This window comes from Thalassophryne amazonica, chromosome 16 (assembly GCF_902500255.1).
Source record: "Thalassophryne amazonica chromosome 16, fThaAma1.1, whole genome shotgun sequence".
Classification (NCBI taxonomy): Eukaryota; Metazoa; Chordata; class Actinopteri; order Batrachoidiformes; family Batrachoididae; genus Thalassophryne; species Thalassophryne amazonica.
In genome coordinates, this window is record NC_047118.1 from 5,190,380 (window position 1) to 5,212,292 (window position 21,913).

A 21,913-nucleotide genomic window follows, 5' to 3' on the forward strand; every position below is an offset into this window, starting at 1 on the left:
GATTTGCCCAGTACACATTCACAAAAAGTAATGTAAAAGTTACCACATCAAGGCAGAGTTTGACATTAATGCCGTAGTCGGATGAACAGGATTGTTACTTCTGAGCACACATTTAAAAATCTGACTTTTCTTAAAGTCTCATGTGAAAGCAGCTGAAGAATAACTACAATTTTGATAACACATTCATGTTTTTACAAATGTGGGAAACTGAAACAAATCTCAATAAGGCACATGATATTTCCTTGACACACACACACACTTTAATTTATTTGATATTTACTTCACATAAACATCTGTATTTTGTTGCAATGGTAGCAACATTTACTAATATCCCATTCTGCAAAAATAGCTTTTCTTCAATAGAATGCAATGAATTACCTGTTTCAATTAAACATGCTGTTATCATCAAGCAGAAAGATATGAATCATTAAAGAGAAATAAAACATGAGAAGATTCAAACCCCCTTTTTAAAAGAAAAGTTTCATCATAGCAAAAATTATTGCTGTGATATTTGTGTTCAAACTGCATCCTTGGCTGTTCAAGAATTTAAAAAAAATTAACTAAAACAAGAAGTACTGACTGTTTACATTATGATGTGACTCTTGCACTCGAATGTTTAACACACCACAAACACATACATAAATAATAATATAGAACCAGTACATTCTGTTGCACACACAGGTAATGAAAGTGTTCTGGATCCATATCAATAATGTCTGAAAAAAGTAATTGAAGGGTAGCACGGAACTGTGAAAATTCACAGTGTCAGTTAAAGACGTGGCTTATGAGTAAGTGCTTGGGATTTGGGGGTTTTGAAGGAAAAAAAAAATGCAATGTTTGAAAGCAAATTTTGCTTTTGGGGGGGGGTGAGGGGTGGGGGCACTACAATTCAAAAGATTTTCATTTTGTTTGTTGCAACAGCCTCACCATGGAGTACACACCCCCCCCCCCAAAAAAAAATAAAATAAAAATAAAACTCAATTTTAGAATCTGATTGTTGGATTTGAATTTCTACTAGAGTATATTTAAACAAAGATGTTTAAGACTCTTAATTTTTGGAGATGTGTGGTTTTATCCTGCTCTGCCAGCTGCAGGAGCCGTCAGGCCTCTTGACGCAAATAGAACATTTTTCCTGTGAGCATTTTCTGCCGTTATGGTTCTGAACCAAGTAGTCCGTCCACAGGCACTCCATGTTGTGGCTGATCCCACACGGGGTGGAATTGCACAAAGTGATCTGAGAACAAGAGAAGACGTTGAGAGCAGCGGTTGAACTAATCGGACGGTTTAAAGTTCTGATTTTGGTCTTATGGCACATTTGAAGTATTTACCTTGCAGTCGCAGTTCTTTGAATATTGCCCACACAGGCCTTGTTTTTGGACAACAGTAATGCTGTCCCAGAGCACCATGAAGCCACAAAATGAGACATGCAGTCTCCCGTTTGATTCCAGGTTGCCTGACAATGAGGGGAACAGACATGAACACATACTGTCAGAATAATCCTAAACAAGGAAATCAGTTTGCCAAGAAGATGTCTTTGTATCATTTTTATTTCAGGCTCCAAAACTACAGGCGTGAGGGTATAAACTGGACACAGTGTCAGTCTATCGCAGGGCCACTTATGGACAGAAACACACCCACAACTACAGTCACTTTAAAGTTTCCAATTCACCTAACCTGCCTGTCTTTGGACGTGGAGGCCGGAGTGAGCCCACGCAAACACAGGGAGACGAACATGCAGAGCCACCAGACCAGGTGGGAAGAGATCGCAAGTCAAGTTATTTTGATTGTATCAAGTGGAAGAATGCATATAATTTTATGTCCACTGGCTGAGCATATAGGGACGTTATTATTATTATTTTGAATGAATTGGTCAAAATTTAGAAAAATTTAACATTTTACTTTGTCAGATCTCAAGAATCTGGAAATAGAAATATGAATACAAATATTAAAATGATTCTTAATCCCAATGCAAAAATTTCAGACTGTAGTTCTGCATGATGCAATTCATTGTGAGATTTTATTTCCCCATCATTACATCTGCCATGGATGTAATAAACTCATTGGCGTTCATTTATCTGTCACTCCATTATATTTTCACTACTATTGTAGGCACTCCATTATATTTTGGAGGTGATCCAGATCGACGGATGTCAGAAATCACTGATTGCTCTTGTCTTTGCATGTTTTCTTATCTACATTTTGCATGTGATTGTGTTTGTAATGTGGTCACAGTTTTACCTGAAATGACATAATCGCCTTCAGCTGGAGTCACTCCACACACAATAGAAGAGTAGAAGGCTGTGAATACCTGGTTCAGGTTAGGAGCTTTGAACAGCTGTCAATTAAAAACAAAAAATACATTTAAAGGAAAATGCTGTTTATGCACGTATCAAATCATTTCAAACTGATAAGATATGCAACATTCAGGAATGTACCTGGATCTGTGTAATACTGTACTTCTTCAGGTTGATTCCGAATGTGCTGTTTTCGTCTGGAACCTCTTGCTTACCCACAGTCGCCCTGATAACTGAAAAGAGAGACAACAAACCACAATGACTAACAGTCACTGCATCAATACAGAAATATCTCTATCTAATGTAGGCCCTGTGTCTCTATCTAAACATCCAACACCATCAGCAGCAGCATGGGGGCACCACAGGGGACGTCCTGTCGTCCTTCCTGTTCTCACTCTACACCTCAGACTTCAGATGCTGGTCAGAGTCCTGTCACCTGCAGAAGTTTTCGGACGACTCTGCCATTGTGGTCTGCGTCGGCACTGACCAGCACGCCGAGTACAGGAGTGTGGTGGACAGGTTTGTGGGGTGGTGTGGACTCAACCACCTGCAGCTCAACATATCAGAGATGAAGGAGCTGGTGGTGGACTTCAGAAGATGGAAGACCCGTCCAAATCCAGTTACCATCAACGGAACAGAGGTGGACATTGTGGATTACTACAAGTACCTGGGTGTCCACATAATAAAATGGACTGGACTGTAAACACGAATGCTCTATAAGAAGGATCAATGCCAACTGTACGTCCTCAGGAAGCTCAGATCTTTCAATGTTTGAAGAACCAAGCTGCAGATGTTTTATCATTCGGTGGTCTCCAGCGTCATCTTCTACACTGTAGTGTGCTCAGGCAGTGGGATGAAATCAGCAGACATGAACACACTCAATGAGTTCATCAAGAGAGCTGGCCCTGTCCTGGGGGTTGAGCTGAAATATGCAGTGGAGGTGTCAGAGAGGAGGATGCTGAGGAAACTGCTCAGCATCCTGGACAACACCTCTCACACCCTAGATGCCACACTGATGTCCTCCCAGAGCACCTTCAGTCATAGACTGAGACCACCGAGGTGCACCACAGAACACCACAGATTGTCTTTCCTACCTGTGGCAATCAGACTGTATAATTCCTCCCCCTTCTGCAGGACGGTTACGTAACAAACAGAGTTATTCATCTTATGTGCAATATTATCAAACATTTTTGTGCAATATATCTTCAGGTAATTTAGCTTGAATTTTATTTTATTATTTTAGACACTACACTTGCTTTTTGTACTTGTATTCTAGTTCACTTTTTATTTATTTATTTATTTATTAGTTTTTGATTTTTTTTTTTTAACTACTAACACTTTCTGTAATTGTGTATATTGAACTAAACATTGTTTATTGCTTCTGTACTCTGGCAAAGTAATTTTCTTGGGATAAATAAAGTTGATTTTTATTTTTAGACCATCACCTCCCCTCCCTCCACATTGAGTGGAATGTATGCAGCGGGGGCACGAAGATTTCTCAGGTGGGAAGGTAAATTGTTGATTAATCCATAGGTTGGTGAGTTTGATCATTATGCAACTAAAAGTGAAATGCTTGTTGATCTTTTCCAGCAGTACTCTTGGACCGTCAAGTAATTTATGACAGCATCATACAAAAAATGACCCGTGCGGTTGCCGAGCAACTCAACTGTCCAACTTCTCAGCTCCAAACTGGATTCCAGCTAATCTACTTTACTTTAGTGTAAAGACTGGACTACATGTGGACAAAGAACAGCTAGTCAAATAAACAGTGTGCATGATTTTAGGTTAATAAAAAAAATAAGTCTTGATATCATAAATACACACACACACACACACTTAAATTGTTGACAGTGTAGATTATACAGTAGATGTTTTTTTGCATTATAATATGCATTATTCACAGAGGAAATGATGGTTTACTGGTGACAGACTGACCAGAACCTGTAAAATCATAAGTTTCATAAATGAAGTAAAGAGTGCAATTTTGTAACTGCTCACGTAATAAACGTGAGATTTTGCAATCTGGATTATGGTGCTTGAAAAACAAAGAGAAAAGAGGAAGAAAACAAACACATATGTAATTGCAGAGCAATGTACAACCAGCTTCCTCCTCCAGAAGCCACAAAGTGGTCAAAGGTCAAAAATGGAAAAAAAAGAAAAAAAAGTAGATTTCTTCGGTCCCCCAGATAAAACCATTTGAATGTTGCCTCTCCTTTTTTTGGGACCGTATGTTGTATTGTGTTACAGGCAATTCCTTTTTTTATTATTATTATTAACTACGGCAAAGTTAACTCTGTCATTTCAGTTCACAAAACACGAAGCTGCTGGACAGACAAATTATGAACCATCTCTCTCCAACAGAATAAGAATCGATGCACACAGCGACGTGTGAAAGAAGTTCCTGTGAGCACTTACATACGCTTGTTTCAGCTCAGAAAAGGTAAATCTGGACCTCTGACTGCTATCGCAAGAGCAATGGGAAAATAGTAAAATCCCAAAGCATTCAAGTTACTTAAAACATAATAGATTTTTTTTCATCAGCGAGAGGCAGGATCTTCTTTCCACCCAAATGTCTTCTCGTGCCAACACATTAAAGCTTCTGTCAGCAAGATGCTGCACAAATTGACAAATATTTAGCCATTTCATCTTCCAAAGCTAATCCAGTGGAAAAAGAGAAGTTTTTGAATACGTCAGCTCCTCCTGAATACATCAGCTACTCACCCCACAGGAACCTGAGCAAAGAGCAGTTTAAGCAGTTGGACAAACTGGTGACTTTTGAGACTCGTTAGCTTAAGACCTGCATTGAACACAGCAACAAATAGTGTTTTTTGGGAGATAAAATAACTTTGTTGTGGCCTCTGACAAAGAATTGACTTGTGATTTATTAAAGAAGTCAAGAAATCTCTTCATTGGTCACACACAGGGGCATAACCCAGGAGTGCACTACATCACCCCTCATCCCCACCTCAATTAACGGTTATACCTGTATATATACGAGGTCTCTTAGATAATAAACCGACCCTTTTATTTTTTTTTTTTTAACTATATGGATTTTAATGACATGCGATTACACCAATCATGCTTGAACCCTCGTGCGCATGCGTGAGTTTTTTCACGCGTGTCGGTGACGTCATTTCCCTGTGGGCAGGCCTTGAGTGAGATGTGGTCCCGCCCTCTCGGCTGAATTCCTTTGTTTCACACGCTGCTCGAGATGGCGCGCGTTGCTTTATCAAAATTTTTTCTGGACCTGTGAGGAATATCCGAGTGGACACTATTCGAGAAATTAAGATGGTTTTCTGTGAAAAGTTTAACGGCTGATGAGAGATTATGGGGTGTTTCTGTCGGTGTAAGGACTTCCCACGGAGCGGGACGTCCTGCAGCGCTTCCAGGCGCTGTCGTCGGCCTGTTTCGAGCTGAAAACATCCTAATTTAAGGCTTAATTCACCCAGGACATCGTGAGAGAACAGAGAAGATTCAGACGAGGCCGGCATGAGGAATTTATGCGGACATTCCACTGTTTAAGGACATTTTTTTAATGAAAGACGTACGCGCAAATTCGCCGAGTCGTTTCCGTGACGACTCGGCAAATCTGTGTGCGCCGCGACAGGAAAAACACCTCCGTGTTGAAAACCATTTGTAGAATTCAGGCGGCTTTTAATGGCTTTCAACAAGTGAGTAACTGAGAAATTGTTTAACAGCTTGGGCATGTTCCAACTTGCCCATTAAGATTTCCAACGGAGGTGTTTTTCCTGCCGCGACCCCCCGCGGTCGGGTCCAGCCCGACATGCGACTCTGCCCGCACGTTCTTTCATTACAAAATGACCGTTAACAATGGAATGTCCGAATAAACTCCTTCTGAAAGTTCTCTGTTCTCTGACGACTTACTGCGTCAACAGAGCCTGAAATGTGGAAGTTTTCAACTTGAAACGGCGAGACGCTGCCGCCTCGAAGCGCAGATCGCCGTCAGGCGCCGTGGACCGTCCTTAAAGCGACACTACCAGACCAAAATCTCTCATCAGCCGTTAAAATTTTTACCGAAAACCAGCTGAATTTATTGAATGGTGTCCACTCAGTTGTGCCTTACAGTTTTGAAAAAATTTTTATCAAACAAAGCAACAGTCTCTGAGCCATTCCTAAACAATGAAAAAAATCGACGAGCGGGTGGACGACTCCTCACTCAAAGACTGCCCACAGGCGAATGACGTAACCGACAGGCGTGAAAAAACTCTCGCATGCCCACGAGGGTTCAAGCATGTCTGATGTAATCACACGTGATTCAAATCCATATGGTTTTTGAAAAAATAATAAGGTCGGATACTTTTCTAATAGACCTCGTATATATATATATATATATATATATATATATATATATTCAAAGGACGTAATCCTGTCCTGAGATGTCAACTCCACCAAGGCAGTGCTTATTAATGTGCACTTTTTTTTACAAAATGCTCCTATCCCAAGGTATCTTCCAATCGGTGTTTACATGTTACTCTGTGGATACAGAAGATACCCTTCAGCATTTGCATTGACCTGTAGAAAATGGCAATGGCATGATTTATAATTAAGGTTATGATTAGAGATCATTTTAAGAAGATTCACAATCCTTTGAAATTCACCTACTGCATCCTTATAGCTGTAAGGTAAAAAGATTGAGTTGAGCAGTTATACTAATTGCCATCCAAAGCCGACCAGAACCGTCCAGAACAGACCAGAGCAGTCCACACAATAATGGTTATTAATATAGTAATAAAAAAATGCAATTTTTTGCCATCAGTTAAAGTAATCTTTATTTTCAACATCACTTTAATAGGCAGGAAATAAAATTATGTTAGCAGGGCCTTGAAGCTCACCTGGTTGAATAAAATATATGGGAGAGTGAAAAAAAATTAAGAAATTTTCAAAATTTTCCCTATAAAATTAATTCATGTTTACCTAATCTTAGTATAATCCCTTACAGTGTCAGAGAACTCCGGGGATTATCCCTATCAAAGGAGGTGTGAAGTGTTCAGTCTAGAGCAGAGTTCAAGTTACACAAAGGTGTGAATGACTAATATTGATTTATACTGGGGTATACTGGGGTATATTAGGAGATCAAGATCAGACCAGAGCCGTCCAGAGCAGAAGGATATTATTATAATTTCGGTGCCGTATATATAAACCAGACAGGAAATATTGCCCTCTGGTCGGCCTCATATGTAGTGTGCTCTGTGCTCCAAATGTTGTGTTATTATTATTGTATTGTAACCTGATGAGATTTTTCCTGCCTGCTTACACTACAATATTATCCTCTGGTGTGCTCCATGCTCCTAAAATAGGTCATAGTTGGTGAATTTGTTGTGTGGGCCGCTGAAGAGGAGGTACCGCTGGCCCAACACCAGAGGGCGCCCTGCCTGATGGCGGGCTTCAGGCACCAGAGGGCGAAGTGGCCTCGCAGGAGCAGCCTGGTACACCGGTAGTGACAGCTGTCACTCATCCTCACATCAACCAACCAACCCATAAAAGCCGGACAGCGACTCCACCTCCCTGCCGAGAAATCAGCTTACCCGACAGCTGTAACAGGGACTAGAAGGAGAGAGCATATCTCACCCATATTGGCCTCTCTTCATTGGCTTCCTGTTAATTCTAGAATAGAATTTAAAATTCTTCTTCTTACTTATAAGGTTTTGAATAATCAGGTCCCATCTTATCTTAGGGACCTCATAGTACCATATCACCCCAATAGAGCGCTTCGCTCTCAGACTGCAGGCTTACTTGTAGTTCCTAGGGTTTGTAAGAGTAGAATGGGAGGCAGAGCCTTCAGCTTTCAGGCTCCTCTCCTGTGGAACCAGCTCCCAATTCAGATCAGGGAGACAGACACCCTCTCTACTTTTAAGATTAGGCTTAAAACTTTCCTTTTTGCTAAAGCTTATAGTTAGGGCTGGATCAGGTGACCCTGAACCATCCCTTAGTTATGCTGCTATAGACTTATAGACTATAGACTGCTGGGGGGTTCCCATGATGCACTGAGTGTTTCTTTCTCTTTTTGCTCTGTATGCACCACTCTGCATTTAATCATTAGTGATTGATCTCTGCTCCCCTCCACAGCATGTCTTTTTCCTGGTTCTCTCCCTCAGCCCCAACCAGTCCCAGCAGAAGACTGCCCCTCCCTGAGCCTGGTTCTGCTGGAGGTTTCTTCCTGTTAAAAGGGAGTTTTTCCTTCCCACTGTTGCCAAGTGCTTGCTCACAGGGGGTCATTTTGACAGTTGGGGTTTTTCTGTAATTATTGTATGGCTTTGCCTTGCAATATGAAGCGCCTTGGGGCAACTGTTTGTTGTGATTTGGCGCTATATAAATAAAACTGATTGATTGATTGATTTCTAGACATCCACTATACACCTAAATACCAAAGATCACTCTCAAAGATCATTTGTAATATTCCACTTTTTAATAAGATTGTTTTCAGGTCATAATAATAATAATAATAAAATATTAACCCTCAAAGATCATATGTAATATTCTGCTTTTTAATAAGATTGTTTTCAGGTCATAATAATAATAATAATAAAATATTAACCCTCAAAGATCATATGTAATATTCCGCTTTTTAATAAGATTGTTTTCAGGTCATAATAATAATAATAATAATAATAAAAAAAATATTAACCCTCAAAGATCATATGTAATATTCCGCTTTTTAATAAGATTGTTTTCAGGTCATAATAATAATCATTATAAAATATTAACCCTCAAAGATCATATGTAATATTCCGCTTTTTAATAAGATTGTTTTCAGGTCATAATAATAATAATTATAAAATATTAACCCTCAAAGATCATATGTAATATTCCGCTTTTTAATAAGATTGTTTTCAGGTCATAATAATAATAATTATAAAATATTAACCCTCAAAGATCATATGTAATATTCTGCTTTTTAATAAGATTGTTTTCAGGTCATAATAATAATAAAAAAAATATTAACCCTCAAAGATCATATGTAATATTCTGCTTTTTAATAAGATTGTTTTCAGGTCATAATAATAATAATAATAATAATAAAATATTAACCCTCAAAGATCATATGTAATATTCCGCTTTTTAATAAGATTGTTTTCAGGTCATAATAATAATAATAATAATAATAATAATAAAAATATTAACCCTCAAAGATCATATGTAATATTCCGCTTTTTAATAAGATTGTTTTCAGGTCATAATAATAATAATAATAATAAAAATATTAACCCTCAAAGATCATATGTAATATTCCGCTTTTTAATAAGATTGTTTTCAGGTCATAATAATAATAATAATAATAAAAATATTAACCCTCAAAGATCATATGTAATATTCCGCTTTTTAATAAGATTGTTTTCAGGTCATAATAATAATAATTATAAAATATTAACCCTCAAAGATCATATGTAATATTCCGCTTTTTAATAAGATTGTTTTCAGGTCATAATAATAATAATTATAAAATATTAACCCTCAAAGATCATATGTAATATTCTGCTTTTTAATAAGATTGTTTTCAGGTCATAATAATAATAATAATCATAATGAACCGGGCTGAGGCGGTTTGGTAACTTTCAGCCGGGCACCGAGCCGCAGCACAGCGGCCCCCCGCCCGCCTGCTGCACACGAAGCTGGTCGTAGTAGTAGCCGTTATATCCGATGGTGGTGCCGCCCAGAGGCTGGACCCCGGCGGCGGAGGGGCCACACGTGGACGAGTAGAGTCCGCTGTAGTCGGCGTACAGAGAGTCCGTGAGGCCGGCGGGCAGAACCACCGGGCCGCTCCGGTGCAGCAGCAGCGGCTGAACTTGGGAGGGCCGGCCCACGCACGTCTAAATGTTAAGCGGCCCACCGGGCAAATGCCCAAAATCACAGATTACCAGTCCGAGCCTGATACCAATTGTTGTTATTGCTGCCATGCGTATTTGAAGATGTTCTTTAAATGATAATAACTGAGGTCAGAAGGGGTACAGACCAGATGCCAATTTCAACACTATCAAGATCAAGGGACGATGACGTCATCAGCGTGCGACACCTTTTGCTAAAACGCAGAGCCGGGTTGATCAACAAATACCATGATTTTTACGTGATCCACTCACCTTTTCTTTTTTTTTTTTCTCTACTGTGGACTTAAAGGCGTCCGGATTCCCCTCGCTATATTTTTGGCGGGTGCTTGCTGCAATTAGCCCATTATTCGAAGTACCTTTTCACTTCGACTACTACAAGCAAACTCACTCTCATCATGCAGCGGGACAAGCGCACCTCGGGGGAATCTAAACAATCGGCGTCTGGTGATAATATCAAAGACACAGTAAGCAAGCAGATGGATGTACTTTTCCAAGACAGTGACTTCATTGGCAAAATCACAAAAATATTGGTGGATTCCCTGATCGAACCAATCAAGAGAGCCATCACCGACTCCATTATAGAGTCGGTTAGAGACTCTCTGAAATATGAATTGCAAAACACGGTCGATAAACTGGATAATTTAGCAAAAAATACAGTGACATTGAGGACACCCTGGATGAGCAAGAACAGTATTCGAGGCGAAACTGTCTTGTAGTGTTCGGGGTCCCGGAAAATGACTGTAAAAACGTAAACGAAGTTGTCATGAGTGTCCTGAAAAACAACCTCAACATAGCAGTGCAACCTGACGATACTGATAGAACCCATCGCCTCGGACCCAGAAACATCAAACGGGATAAACCACGAGGAATCATCGTCAAGTTCGCCCACTATAACCTCTGAGACAAAGTTTACAGGGCGAAGAAACAGTTGAAGGGGAAAAGCCCGAAGATGCACATTCTGGAGAGTTTGACTGCTAAGCGGTCAAAACTTCTGGGTGACTTACGCAAAAAGTACAAGGATGAACTTGCCGCGAGCTGGACGCAGGATGGGCGTCTGTACTTGCTCATGAATACAAACCAGCGGCATGTCATCAACAAGTTATTGGATGGTAAGAAGCTGTGCTTTCACTGATCCTTGGCAAGAGACTACTTTTGGAAAGTACCATTTATGGACCATATGTACGACCTCGTGAGTAATTGATCCATTGAATATATTCATAAATTAACTGTATAGAAGTTGATCCTTGATCCTGCGTTTGTTGTGGTTTTTATTTGACTGTTTTCACATTAATTGTTCTGAGTGTAACTGTCTGTTCGTGTGCGCGCGCCCCCCCTTCTCTCTTGCGCACACTCTATTTTAGTGAAATAGTCGTTGATTTTTAGTTTAGATTAGAATAGACTAGATTTAGATTTGATAAATAATGGCACAAATAGATAGTATTATTTTACAAATGTACACATCATTTTCTTGTATTATGTATTAATTTTTAGTCTATGGGTTTCGATGACATAATAACAAATAAAATTGATTGTGAAGTACTTGACCAGCTTTGTTTTGAAAAAATAAACTGTAAAAGATTTGCACCTGATGAACTAAAAGATATAACCATTAACCAAAATCATGCTTTTTCATTACTACTTTTAAACACGAGAAGCCTAAGTAGGCACTATGATGATCTGCAGTCTTTGTTGGCCAGCCTTGATCATAAGCCTGATATCATAGCATGTAGTGAAACATGGCTCAATCATAAAATATGTACAGACATCCTCAACCTTGATGGATATGCTCTTTTTTAACAAAAACAGAGTTGGCAGAACTGGTGGAGGTGCTTGTTTATATGTAAATCTTGTTCACTCAGTGAGTACTCGTGATGATCTATTTATTAATGATGGTCACTCAGATTCCCTTTTTCTTGAACTTAATATCAAAAATTGCAAAAATATAATCGTAGGAGTGATCTATCGTCCCCCAGACTCTGACTTAAACAAATTTATGGGAAATTTAGATGAATTATTAAATTGTATTAATGATTATAACAAAAACTGTTTTATTCTTGGAGATTACAATATAAATTTAGCTAAAGGCAGTTCAGAGAAAAATGATTTCTTAAATACATTATATTCTGCCTCTTTTTATCCCACAATAAATATATATACTAGAGAAAAAGACTCTAGTAAGTCTATTATTGACAATATCATCACTAATATTCATAACACTAATTTTATTTCAGGAGTAATTCTCTCTGATATTACTGATCATTTTCCAATCATTCTTTTTATAGATCTTAAAATTAGTAAAAAACAAACCTCTTAGTAAAATAAAAGCAAAGGTATTAACTAACAAAAATTTATGTAAACTGTCAGAGCACCTAAAAGGTAAATCATGGGACATGGTGTATCAGTGTAATTGTCCTGATGCTGCGTATAATATTTTAATTCAGGAATTATCTAGCAGTATTAATTTGTGCATACCTGATAAAATAATAAAACGACATTCAAATGAAAAAAAAATCTGGCTTACAAAAGGAATAATGACTTCAATTAAAAAGAAAAATATTTTGTATAAGAAATACATAAAAGATTCAACTGCAGAAAACAAAAACATATACACAAAGTATAGAAATAAACTGACTAAATTAATTCGAAAGAGTAAACATAATCACTACACTGAGCTTATCAAGGCTTCTCGTGGAGATCAGAAGCAAAGCTGGAAAGTGCTCAATGAAGTCCTCAGCCGTGGTCATAAAACAAACATCCTCCCTGACACCACAGTCTTGCAAAATCCAATCAATGTTTCCAGTGATTGTCACCTTGCTAATTGTTTTAATGATTACTTTAGTACTATAGGTGAGTCCTTGTCTAAAAAAAATTAGCCCACAAGGGGGCAGTATCTACCAGCAGTATCTAAATGGGAACTATCCCAACTCTTTTTTCCTTTCACCAACTGACAAATCCGAAGTTGCCAAAATTATGTGTATGAAAAGCTCCCAAACTGTAGGAGTAGACAATGTATGTAGTAAAATTTTAAAATTCATAGTCAATTACATTGTAGATCCATTAGTATACTGCATTAATCTATCACTTTTGAATGGAGTGGTACCAAAAATGACAAAAATAGCTAAAATTATACCAATTTTCAAATCTGGTGACAAAAATGATCTTCAAAATTACTGCCCCATTTCAATTCTGCCAACAATTTCAAAAATTTTGGAAAAAAATGTGCATAAAAGACTTAGTGACTACTTAAATAAATATAATATACTCTCCATCACAATATGGTTTTAGGAAGGAAAGTACTACTTGTATGGCAATCCTGGATCTCATTGAAAAAATAAATGACGCTATTGATAAAGGTGAGTGTGGAACTGGTGTCTTCCTCAATTTGTCAAAAGCATTTGATACGATTGATTTTAATATTCTACTTGGTAAATTGGAACATTATGGTGTTAGGGGTTTAGCACATCATTGGTTCAGAAGTTATTTAAATGAAAGAGAGCAATATGTGAACATAAATGATAAACTATCAAAACGAAAACCTATACAATGTGGGATACCTCAAGGCTCAATTTTGGATCCACTTCTCTTTATTATTTATGTAAATGATTTCCCAAATTCTTCATTCTCCATAAAGTATTATTTGCAGATGACACGACCTTATTTTTATCTCATAAAGACCCGCAATACCTTCAAAATCAACTAAATTATGAATTGGCAAGAGTTGATAATTGGTTTAAATGTAATAAATTGTCATTAAATACGAACAAAACAAAATGTATTATATTTCGTTCTTGTAGAAATCGTAAATGTTTTAAAAAATGTACAAATTAATATAAATAATAAAGTGATTGAAAGAGTTGAATCAATCAAAATTCTTGGAATCCAAATTGATGAATTTTTAAATTTCAGTAAACATTTAAATTACTTGATTAAGACATTATCTAAATATGTTGGACTATTCTTTAAGGTGAGGTATTTCATCCCCTTTGAGGCTCTTCTGACTCTATACAGGTCCTTATTTGAACCTCATCTAAAATTATTGCAATATTATTTGGTGTAATACTTACCCGAGTTACCTTTTAAAACTACAAACTTTACAAAAGAAAGTTATAAGTGTGTGTTATGTGTGTTAGTGTGTTATGTGTTTTGTTTGTTATGGGTCGGTGTTGGTTTGCTCAGCCCTGCTGTTGACCAAGGCAGGGATGTACATCTGGAGCTGGTCCCCGGGCGCCTAATGGCGACCTCTGCTCCTACTGGCAAATAGGATGGGTTAAATGCAGTAGCCACATTTCATTGTGCAGGAAAGTTCTTCCGTTCTGTGCATATGACAATAAAATTTCCTTGATTCCTTGATTGATTGATTCCTTGATTATAAGAGCCATTTCTTGGGCCAAATATAATTCTCAAACTGATTCTCTCTTTTATGAATATCGACTTCTGAAGCTCACAGAGTGCAACTTATTTCACAATGCCTGTACCATGTACACTGTGGTGCACAGACTTAATGATCGACTCTGTCAGCTCATTCCCATTTCAACTTCCTCTCATCATTATAACACCAGAGGAAAATTACACCTAAAGGGTAAAAGTAGGAAGTTAAAAAGTACTAGTTTTAGTGTGGCATGTAAGGGTTCACAAATTTGGAATGACCTGAGTGAGAATACTCAAAAGTCTCTGTCTTTACATATTTTCAAAAAGAAACTTAAACTAGAGTTACTTGCAAAATATAATTAAAATTCAACCAGGTGACGACTTCTTTATATCTACTGAAATACCCACGGGCCTATATGTCTGAATTTATTACATTGATGTGTCATAATACTTTTAAAATTCTGTCATTTAAGAAATGTGAAAATTATTGTCTTAGTCTGTTGTAGATATTGAAACAGAGTAGGTTAGTTATGATAGGTAAAAGTAGGTTTAGATTTGTATTTATTGTACATTTGTTGTTTTTAAATATTAATGGGCCCCACTCATAGGGTGTCCCAATTACAAGATGTATTTATTAATCTGTATGAAACTGTATGGAATGTTTTAATGTTTTCTTTGAATTTTGTAATAAAGCTGCCCTCTGGTTGGTCATTGTATCAAATATTACCTTCTGCTCGGCCTCATTTGTAGTGTGCTCTGTGCTCCAAATGTTGTGAAAAGTTATTATTGTAACTTGTTATTTTATAATGATAATTTCCACATTATCAAGATGAGATTTTTCTGCCCGCTTACACTCCAATATTATCCTCTGGTCTGCCTCATTTGTAGTGTGCTCTGTGCTCCTAATGTGATAATAATAAAATATGTAATGCCCACACTCCAGCTGGTCATAGTTGGTGAATTTCGCTCCACTGGTCGGTCTTTGTACTAATTATCAGCTCTAACTGGTACAATGATGCTTCTGGTCGGCAATTAGGACCCGAGTTCATCCCTTTGGGATCAAACTGAATCTGCAATTCAAATTTTTGCCTTCGTCTTTTTCTGAGCTGACCAGCATCAAAAAGCCAAACTTCTAGTTACACCTCTGGTGCACTTCCTGAGTTTAGGATGAAGAGAATGTTTTCGAAGATTATAGCATTTTGAATGTGAAACTCTGGTTCCCATGAAACATAATGACAACTTTCTCTCTCCCTGTAATGAGCTGAGTTATATTTGTGTTTCTTACCTACGTCTGCGTCACAAAAGTGTTTCTGGGGATGTGCTACTACGCAGGAGCAGGCTTCAGCCACCTCTCCGTCCCTCCAAAGAAACAGGACGATCAGGGTCACGAAACACGTCTTCACCGTCCACGGCATTTTTTATAACTATACTGAATTAAGACAGACAGGTAGCAAAGAAAAGTTCAACACTAGGAGAATAAAAAAATGAACAAAAATTGTACAAGGTTTCAGTAGGAAGGAAAACAAAAAAAGATGAGTTTAAGAGACAAAGTTAAAGAAGGTTGAAATTTGCTGTTTTCGGCTGCAGATAGATCACTTTAAAAGAGCAGCCAGGGGGCGGGGTTATCCAGCTCAGCCAATCAGAGCGGCGCTGTGTAGGTCCGCATGACTGTTACCGATGACATAACTCGGGGCATTTATTGATCACATTAGTCACTGTCATCCCGCTACTTAAAAAAAAAAAATGTTTCTGCAATACTCAAAGAAATGATGCATTTAATCATAAAATAATGCTAAATAAACGAAAACACTTTTGAATGGAAGTCAATGTTCATCACAGGAATTATTAATTTTAATCAATCATTTAAATTGACCGTGTTTTCCCTTAAAGGACCATATTGTCCATTTTGTTGTTTATGCCCATCCTCTAATTCATTTTCACACTCTAATCCTATTGGTGACAGGAGACGACACAACAGCTTTTTCCACTGTATATTCATTGAGGCAGGTTGGGCAGCATGGTGGACAAGTGGTCAGTGTACTTGCTTCCAAAATCAGAAGGGTCCCAGGTGGTCAAGGTCACCCGTGACCATTCTCCATGTAATGTGGAGTTGGGTCATGAAGGGCATCCAGCGTAAAACTTGTGCAAGCACATCGGATCTGCTGTGGTAACCCCAAGTGAAAAGGGAGAAGCCGAAAGAACTTATTGTTCAGCGAGGCAGGTAAGTGGTTTGCATTACTTTTAACAATTTTTTGAACTGCAAAAATAATAAAGGAGGAGTTTTCCAATATTTTTTCTGGTGCAACATTAAGATGAACTTTTCTAATCTTTTTCTGAAGGTTTCTTCAGTGAGAAAATACAGGACAGCAGACAACTGTTAGGATCCAGTTTTTCCCCACATGAAGAACATAAACTGCTTCCTTGGTGATGACAGATTGGAAATGAAACACAGAAGGACAAACAGTTATCCAGCAGAAATAATCTATGTTTTTTTTTTCTAGGATAACGTGCTGAACCTTCAAGACTGATTATTTTTTTAATCATCTCAGCAATGACGTTCATGTCACTGAGTCCTCAGCCTTTGAGATTGAGAGACACTTGAGAACAGCTAGATACCTTTGCAAGACAACAAAGTTCCAAATATTCAGAGTCCTGATGTTTTTTTGTGTGGTGCTGAGACTTGGACACTAGCCCCTGAGCTAAAGCAATGACTGGATGTCTTTGGTGTCCAAGGATCCTCCAAAGAAATGGAGACCCAAGTGGCACCAGCTAGTATAATGTCAGATAAGACATTATGGGCTTGACGACCGCAACTACTGGAAAAGGACAAGAGGACACCAACTTAACACCAGACTGTCTGTGAAAGATAGATGGCTACTTACTGGAAGTGGGAATAGACTGGTTGTCAGCCTGTGTGGTTGTCATCCAGGATCCAAAGTGGTTCCATTGTGTGGTGGATGCAATGACACATGGTACCAGGCAGACCTAACCTGACCTGAGCCATATTTATGAATAATGTATTATTATTATCACAAGCAATATTAACCCCTTAACGCCCATCGTCACATATATGCTACAATCTCTGACTCAAATAGGCAACTTACCAAATTGACCTGTATGCCCATTGTCGCAAATTTGCAACATACCATCATTATTATTATAACATTATAACATAAAGTCATTACCAGAATACCCAATATTACTATCTAGTTTTTGTGCAAAAGTGAAATGAATAATCTCAACATTATTTACCATCTACTTAAAGGCAAAAACACACACAAAACATTTTTTATATACAGCTATATAAATTCGGGCATTAAGGGGTTAAATTTGCACATCAAAAATACTTATTTTCCAACTAAAAACCAAAAACTTGATTTTTTGATGAAGTGGTGAAAAGCTAGATTACATTTTCATAGCACTTGCAGGAGATCAGCAAAAACATGATGAATTTTAAAATGTAAAACACATTTAAAAACACATGTTGAATTATGAATCACTTGTTTTAATAATTACTGTATGAAATGGATTGTTAGAAGATGTATGATTTGGTTTTTATTCTTATAAAGTCACCTTTTGTTTCTTATAATGTGTGACCATCATAAACCGAGTAACAAACTAATCAGCTAAATTAATAAATGGGAGATTTTTAGCAGCTTAATATTATTCTTCAAATCAATAAGCAAAGCAAATGTGTCAACCTAGAAATCATAATATTTGCACCAAGTTGCTATGATGATAATAATAATAATAATCATCATTATCATCATCATCATCATAGATATGGTGTTTTCAAGATAAAAAAATTACAGTGCTGTCCATTTTAAACAAAGTTAATTAAAAATATAAAGTTACACCCAGTAAGCCATATCATCACACAATAACAATAACAACAACAAACACTGCTATAAATATTTAAGAATCTCATGTCTGTATTCATCTGACTTCACCTACTGGGGCCTGTACTACAAAGCGGGGTTACTGGCTTATCAGGGTAACTTCGGGAGTAAGTTGATGACGTGTGGAGTAACTTCCCAGTTAACCCATACTACGAAAGGTGGATAGGTTTCGATCGAGGCATGCTGCCACAGCAACTTACGCTGTGCGCCAACCTGCTCCGAGCAGGTTATGTTCCAGGATTAGCGTGAGGTTCTCACTTAACCACACCCTTTATAAGTACCGTCCATCCTCTCCAAAGACAATGCCGGCCTACCTGGATGATCCGTGTGATAGTGGAGCACAAATTGTGAGGGGCTCACTTTGCAGGGCGAGGGTTTTTAAAGACCGCCGGAATCTGCTGACATACCCGGACGATATTCTCTATGACAGATATACACTCAACAAAAATATAAACGCAACACTTTTGGTTTTGCTCCCATTTTGTATGAGATGAACTCAAAGATCTAAAACTTTTTCCACATACACAATATCACCATTTCTCCTCAAATATTGTTCACAAACCAGTCTAAATCTGTGATAGTGAGCACTTCTCCTTTGCTGAGATAATCCATCCCACCTCACAGGTGTGCCATATCAAGATGCTGACTAGACACCATGATTAGTGCACAGGTGTGCCTTAGACTGCCCACAATAAAAGGCCACTCTGAAAGGTGCAGTTTTATCACAGCACAATGCCACAGATGTCGCAAGATTTGAAGGAGCGTGCAATTGGCATGCTGACAGCAGGAATGTCAACCAGAGCTGTTGCTCGTGTATTGAATGTTCATCTCTCTACCATAAGCCGTCTCCGAAGGCGTTTCAGAGAATTTGGCAGTACATCCAACCAGCCTCACAACCGCAGACTACGTGTAACCACACCAGCCCAGGACCTCCACATCCAGCATGTTCACCTCCAAGACACCAGATACTGACTGGTATCCCCCCCCCCCCCCCCCAATAAAATGCACCTTTCAGAGTGGCCTTTTATTGTGGGCAGTCTAAGGCACATCTGTGCACTAATCATGGTGTCTAATCAGCATCTTGATATGGCACACCTGTGAGGTGGGATGGATTATCTCAGCAAAGGAGAAGTGCTCACTATCACAGATTTAGACTGGTTTGTGAACAATATTTGAGGGAAATGGTGATATTGTGTATGTGGAAAAAGTTTTAGATTTTTGAGTTCATCTCATACAAAATGGGAGCAAAACCAAAAGTGTTGCGTTTATATTTTAGTTGAATGTAGATCCTCAGCCGAGGGAATTTGTTATCTTTGTCAGCTGCTCGGGCCAGAAGTCTGTAACATCATCCATCGTACACTGTAATAAAAGACTGTTGTTTTTACAGGAAAACACTGGCAGCTGTGGTTACCAGGGAATTCCTGTAAAAAATACAGCGGTTAAATGTACAAAAAAAGAGAGCTCTTGTTTGTAGATTTAACAGTTCCTTTAATGTGAGTCAGCCGTGGTTCATTCCCTGTAAATCCATATACATATTATGTCTGTAATGTTATCTACTGTGCTGCTGTATGTTTTACAGGAATTCCCTGGTAACCACAGATGCCAGCATTTTCCTGTAAAAACAAGTCATTTTTTACAGTGTAGCAATGCCCCGACGATCGAGCAGATAATGTGCCTTGTGCCTATTTTGCCAGTGGACAGTTTATGTATTCCATCGGTGATGCTGAACATCTGAGCAAGAATACTGTATGTCGTATGATTCACAAGGTAGTACTTGCTCTATCTAAACTGTTGGATGCATTTGTCGTTTTCCCTGGTCATTTATCCGCAATGCAAATCAAAGAAGGGTTTTATGCAATCGCGGGTAATTACTAATATTAAAATAGGTCTAATGCATGTCCATTAATTAGGCGAAGTGGGGCTTATCAAGCTATGAATATAAACCTACCGTTCTGAAGGATGTTTTTATATTTCATCTTCACCTGCTGCCAGGTGCGTTTGGCACTGCTATTACATCTGACATATTGACAGGATTAGGAATAGCAATCATAAAGTCAAGGTAGCCTATTTAGGAAACATTAAATTAACCTAACATTTATTAGTAGGCCTATGCCCACGTCTGAATCGTGTTGCATCTGGACGTAATTAATGGAAGAAGGTCATTTTTTCACACATATCAGACATTCCACAGGTTAATCATCTGTAACGGATTTGGAGAACAATTACGCATTTACCCGATCAGCAATACGTTGCCAACAAGCCTGTCATGCTTTATTGGCAGACGATGTGTTCGATTTCCCCCTTAACATTAATTTAAATTCCTCGTAGCTCCGCATAATAATCGTGCATTCTTCTTCGGTAAAGTAAGGTGACCGCGCCATCATTGAAAAAATGGTGACGTGTGCTGCAACCCGCCCCTTTTATGTGAACGCGCACAAACTCCACTTAGGTTATCACAGGTTCAACAAATCAACATCTTATTCAGCGTCGTAGTACCGATTAACACCACTTATCATCTGTTACGCAGATGATACCCAGCTTTATCTATCCATGAAGCCAGAGGACACACACCAATTAGCTAAACTGCAGGATTGTCTTACAGACATAAAGACATGGATGACCTCTAATTTCCTGCTTTTAAACTCAGATAAAACTGAAGTTATTGTACTTGGCCCCACAAATCTTAGAAACATGGTGTCTAACCAGATCCTTACTCTGGATGGCATTACCCTGACCTCTAGTAATACTGTGAGAAATCTTGGAGTCATTTTTGATCAGGATATGTCATTCAAAGCGCATATTAAACAAATATGTAGGACTGCTTTTTTGCATTTACGCAATATCTCTAAAATCAGAAAGGTCTTGTCTCAGAGTGATGCTGAAAAACTAATTCATGCATTTATTTCCTCTAGGCTGGACTATTGTAATTCATTATTATCAGGTTGTCCTAAAAGTTCCCTAAAAAGCCTTCAGTTAATTCAAAATGCTGCAGCTAGAGTACTGACAGGGACTAGAAGGAGAGAGCATATCTCACCCATATTGGCCTCTCTTCATTGGCTTCCTGTTAATTCTAGAATAGAATTTAAAATTCTTCTTCTTACTTATAAGGTTTTGAATAATGAGGTCCCATCTTATCTTAGGGACCTCGTAGTACCATATCACCCCAATAGAGCGCTTCGCTCTCAGACTGCAGGCTTACTTGTAGTTCCTAGGGTTTGTAAGAGTAGAATGGGAGGCAGAGCCTTCAGCTTTCAGGCTCCTCTCCTGTGGAACCAGCTCCCAATTCAGATCAGGGAGACAGACACCCTCTCTACTTTTAAGATTAGGCTTAAAACTTTCCTTTTTGCTAAAGCTTATAGTTAGGGCTGGATCAGGTGACCCTGAACCATCCCTTAGTTATGCTGCTATAGACGTAGACTGCTGGGGGGTTCCCATGATGCACTGTTTCTTTCTCTTTTTGCTCTGTATGCACCACTCTGCATTTAATCATTAGTGATCGATCTCTGCT

At 38.3% G+C, this 21,913-nt stretch overlaps 1 protein-coding gene across 1 annotated transcript; it reads right to left on the reverse strand.

Moving 5' to 3' along the window:
* Positions 1 to 264: 264 nt before the first annotated feature.
* Positions 265 to 16,023, reverse strand: LOC117528621 (metalloproteinase inhibitor 2-like). Its single transcript, XM_034191244.1, has 5 exons — positions 15,792 to 16,023; positions 2,436 to 2,527; positions 2,239 to 2,335; positions 1,329 to 1,453; positions 265 to 1,234 (listed from the first exon to the last, which is right to left on the reverse strand). Exons 1-5 carry the CDS (start codon positions 15,919 to 15,921, stop codon positions 1,049 to 1,051), a joined length of 630 nt encoding a protein of 209 aa, XP_034047135.1. The 5' UTR covers positions 15,922 to 16,023; the 3' UTR covers positions 265 to 1,048.
* Between the last annotated feature and the right edge of the window lie 5,890 nt (positions 16,024 to 21,913).

Excerpts from the sequence above, each read along its gene's own strand:
- LOC117528621 (XM_034191244.1), bottom strand. The coding sequence starts at position 15,921 with ATGCCGTGGACGGTGAAGACGTGTTTCGTGACCCTGATCGTCCTGTTT. Across the intron at positions 2,528-15,791 it reads CTTTTGTGACGCAGACGTAG|TTATCAGGGCGACTGTGGGT; the intron begins GTAAGAAACACA and ends CTCTCTTTTCAG. Across the intron at positions 1,235-1,328 it reads CAAAGAACTGCGACTGCAAG|ATCACTTTGTGCAATTCCAC; the intron begins GTAAATACTTCA and ends TCTTGTTCTCAG.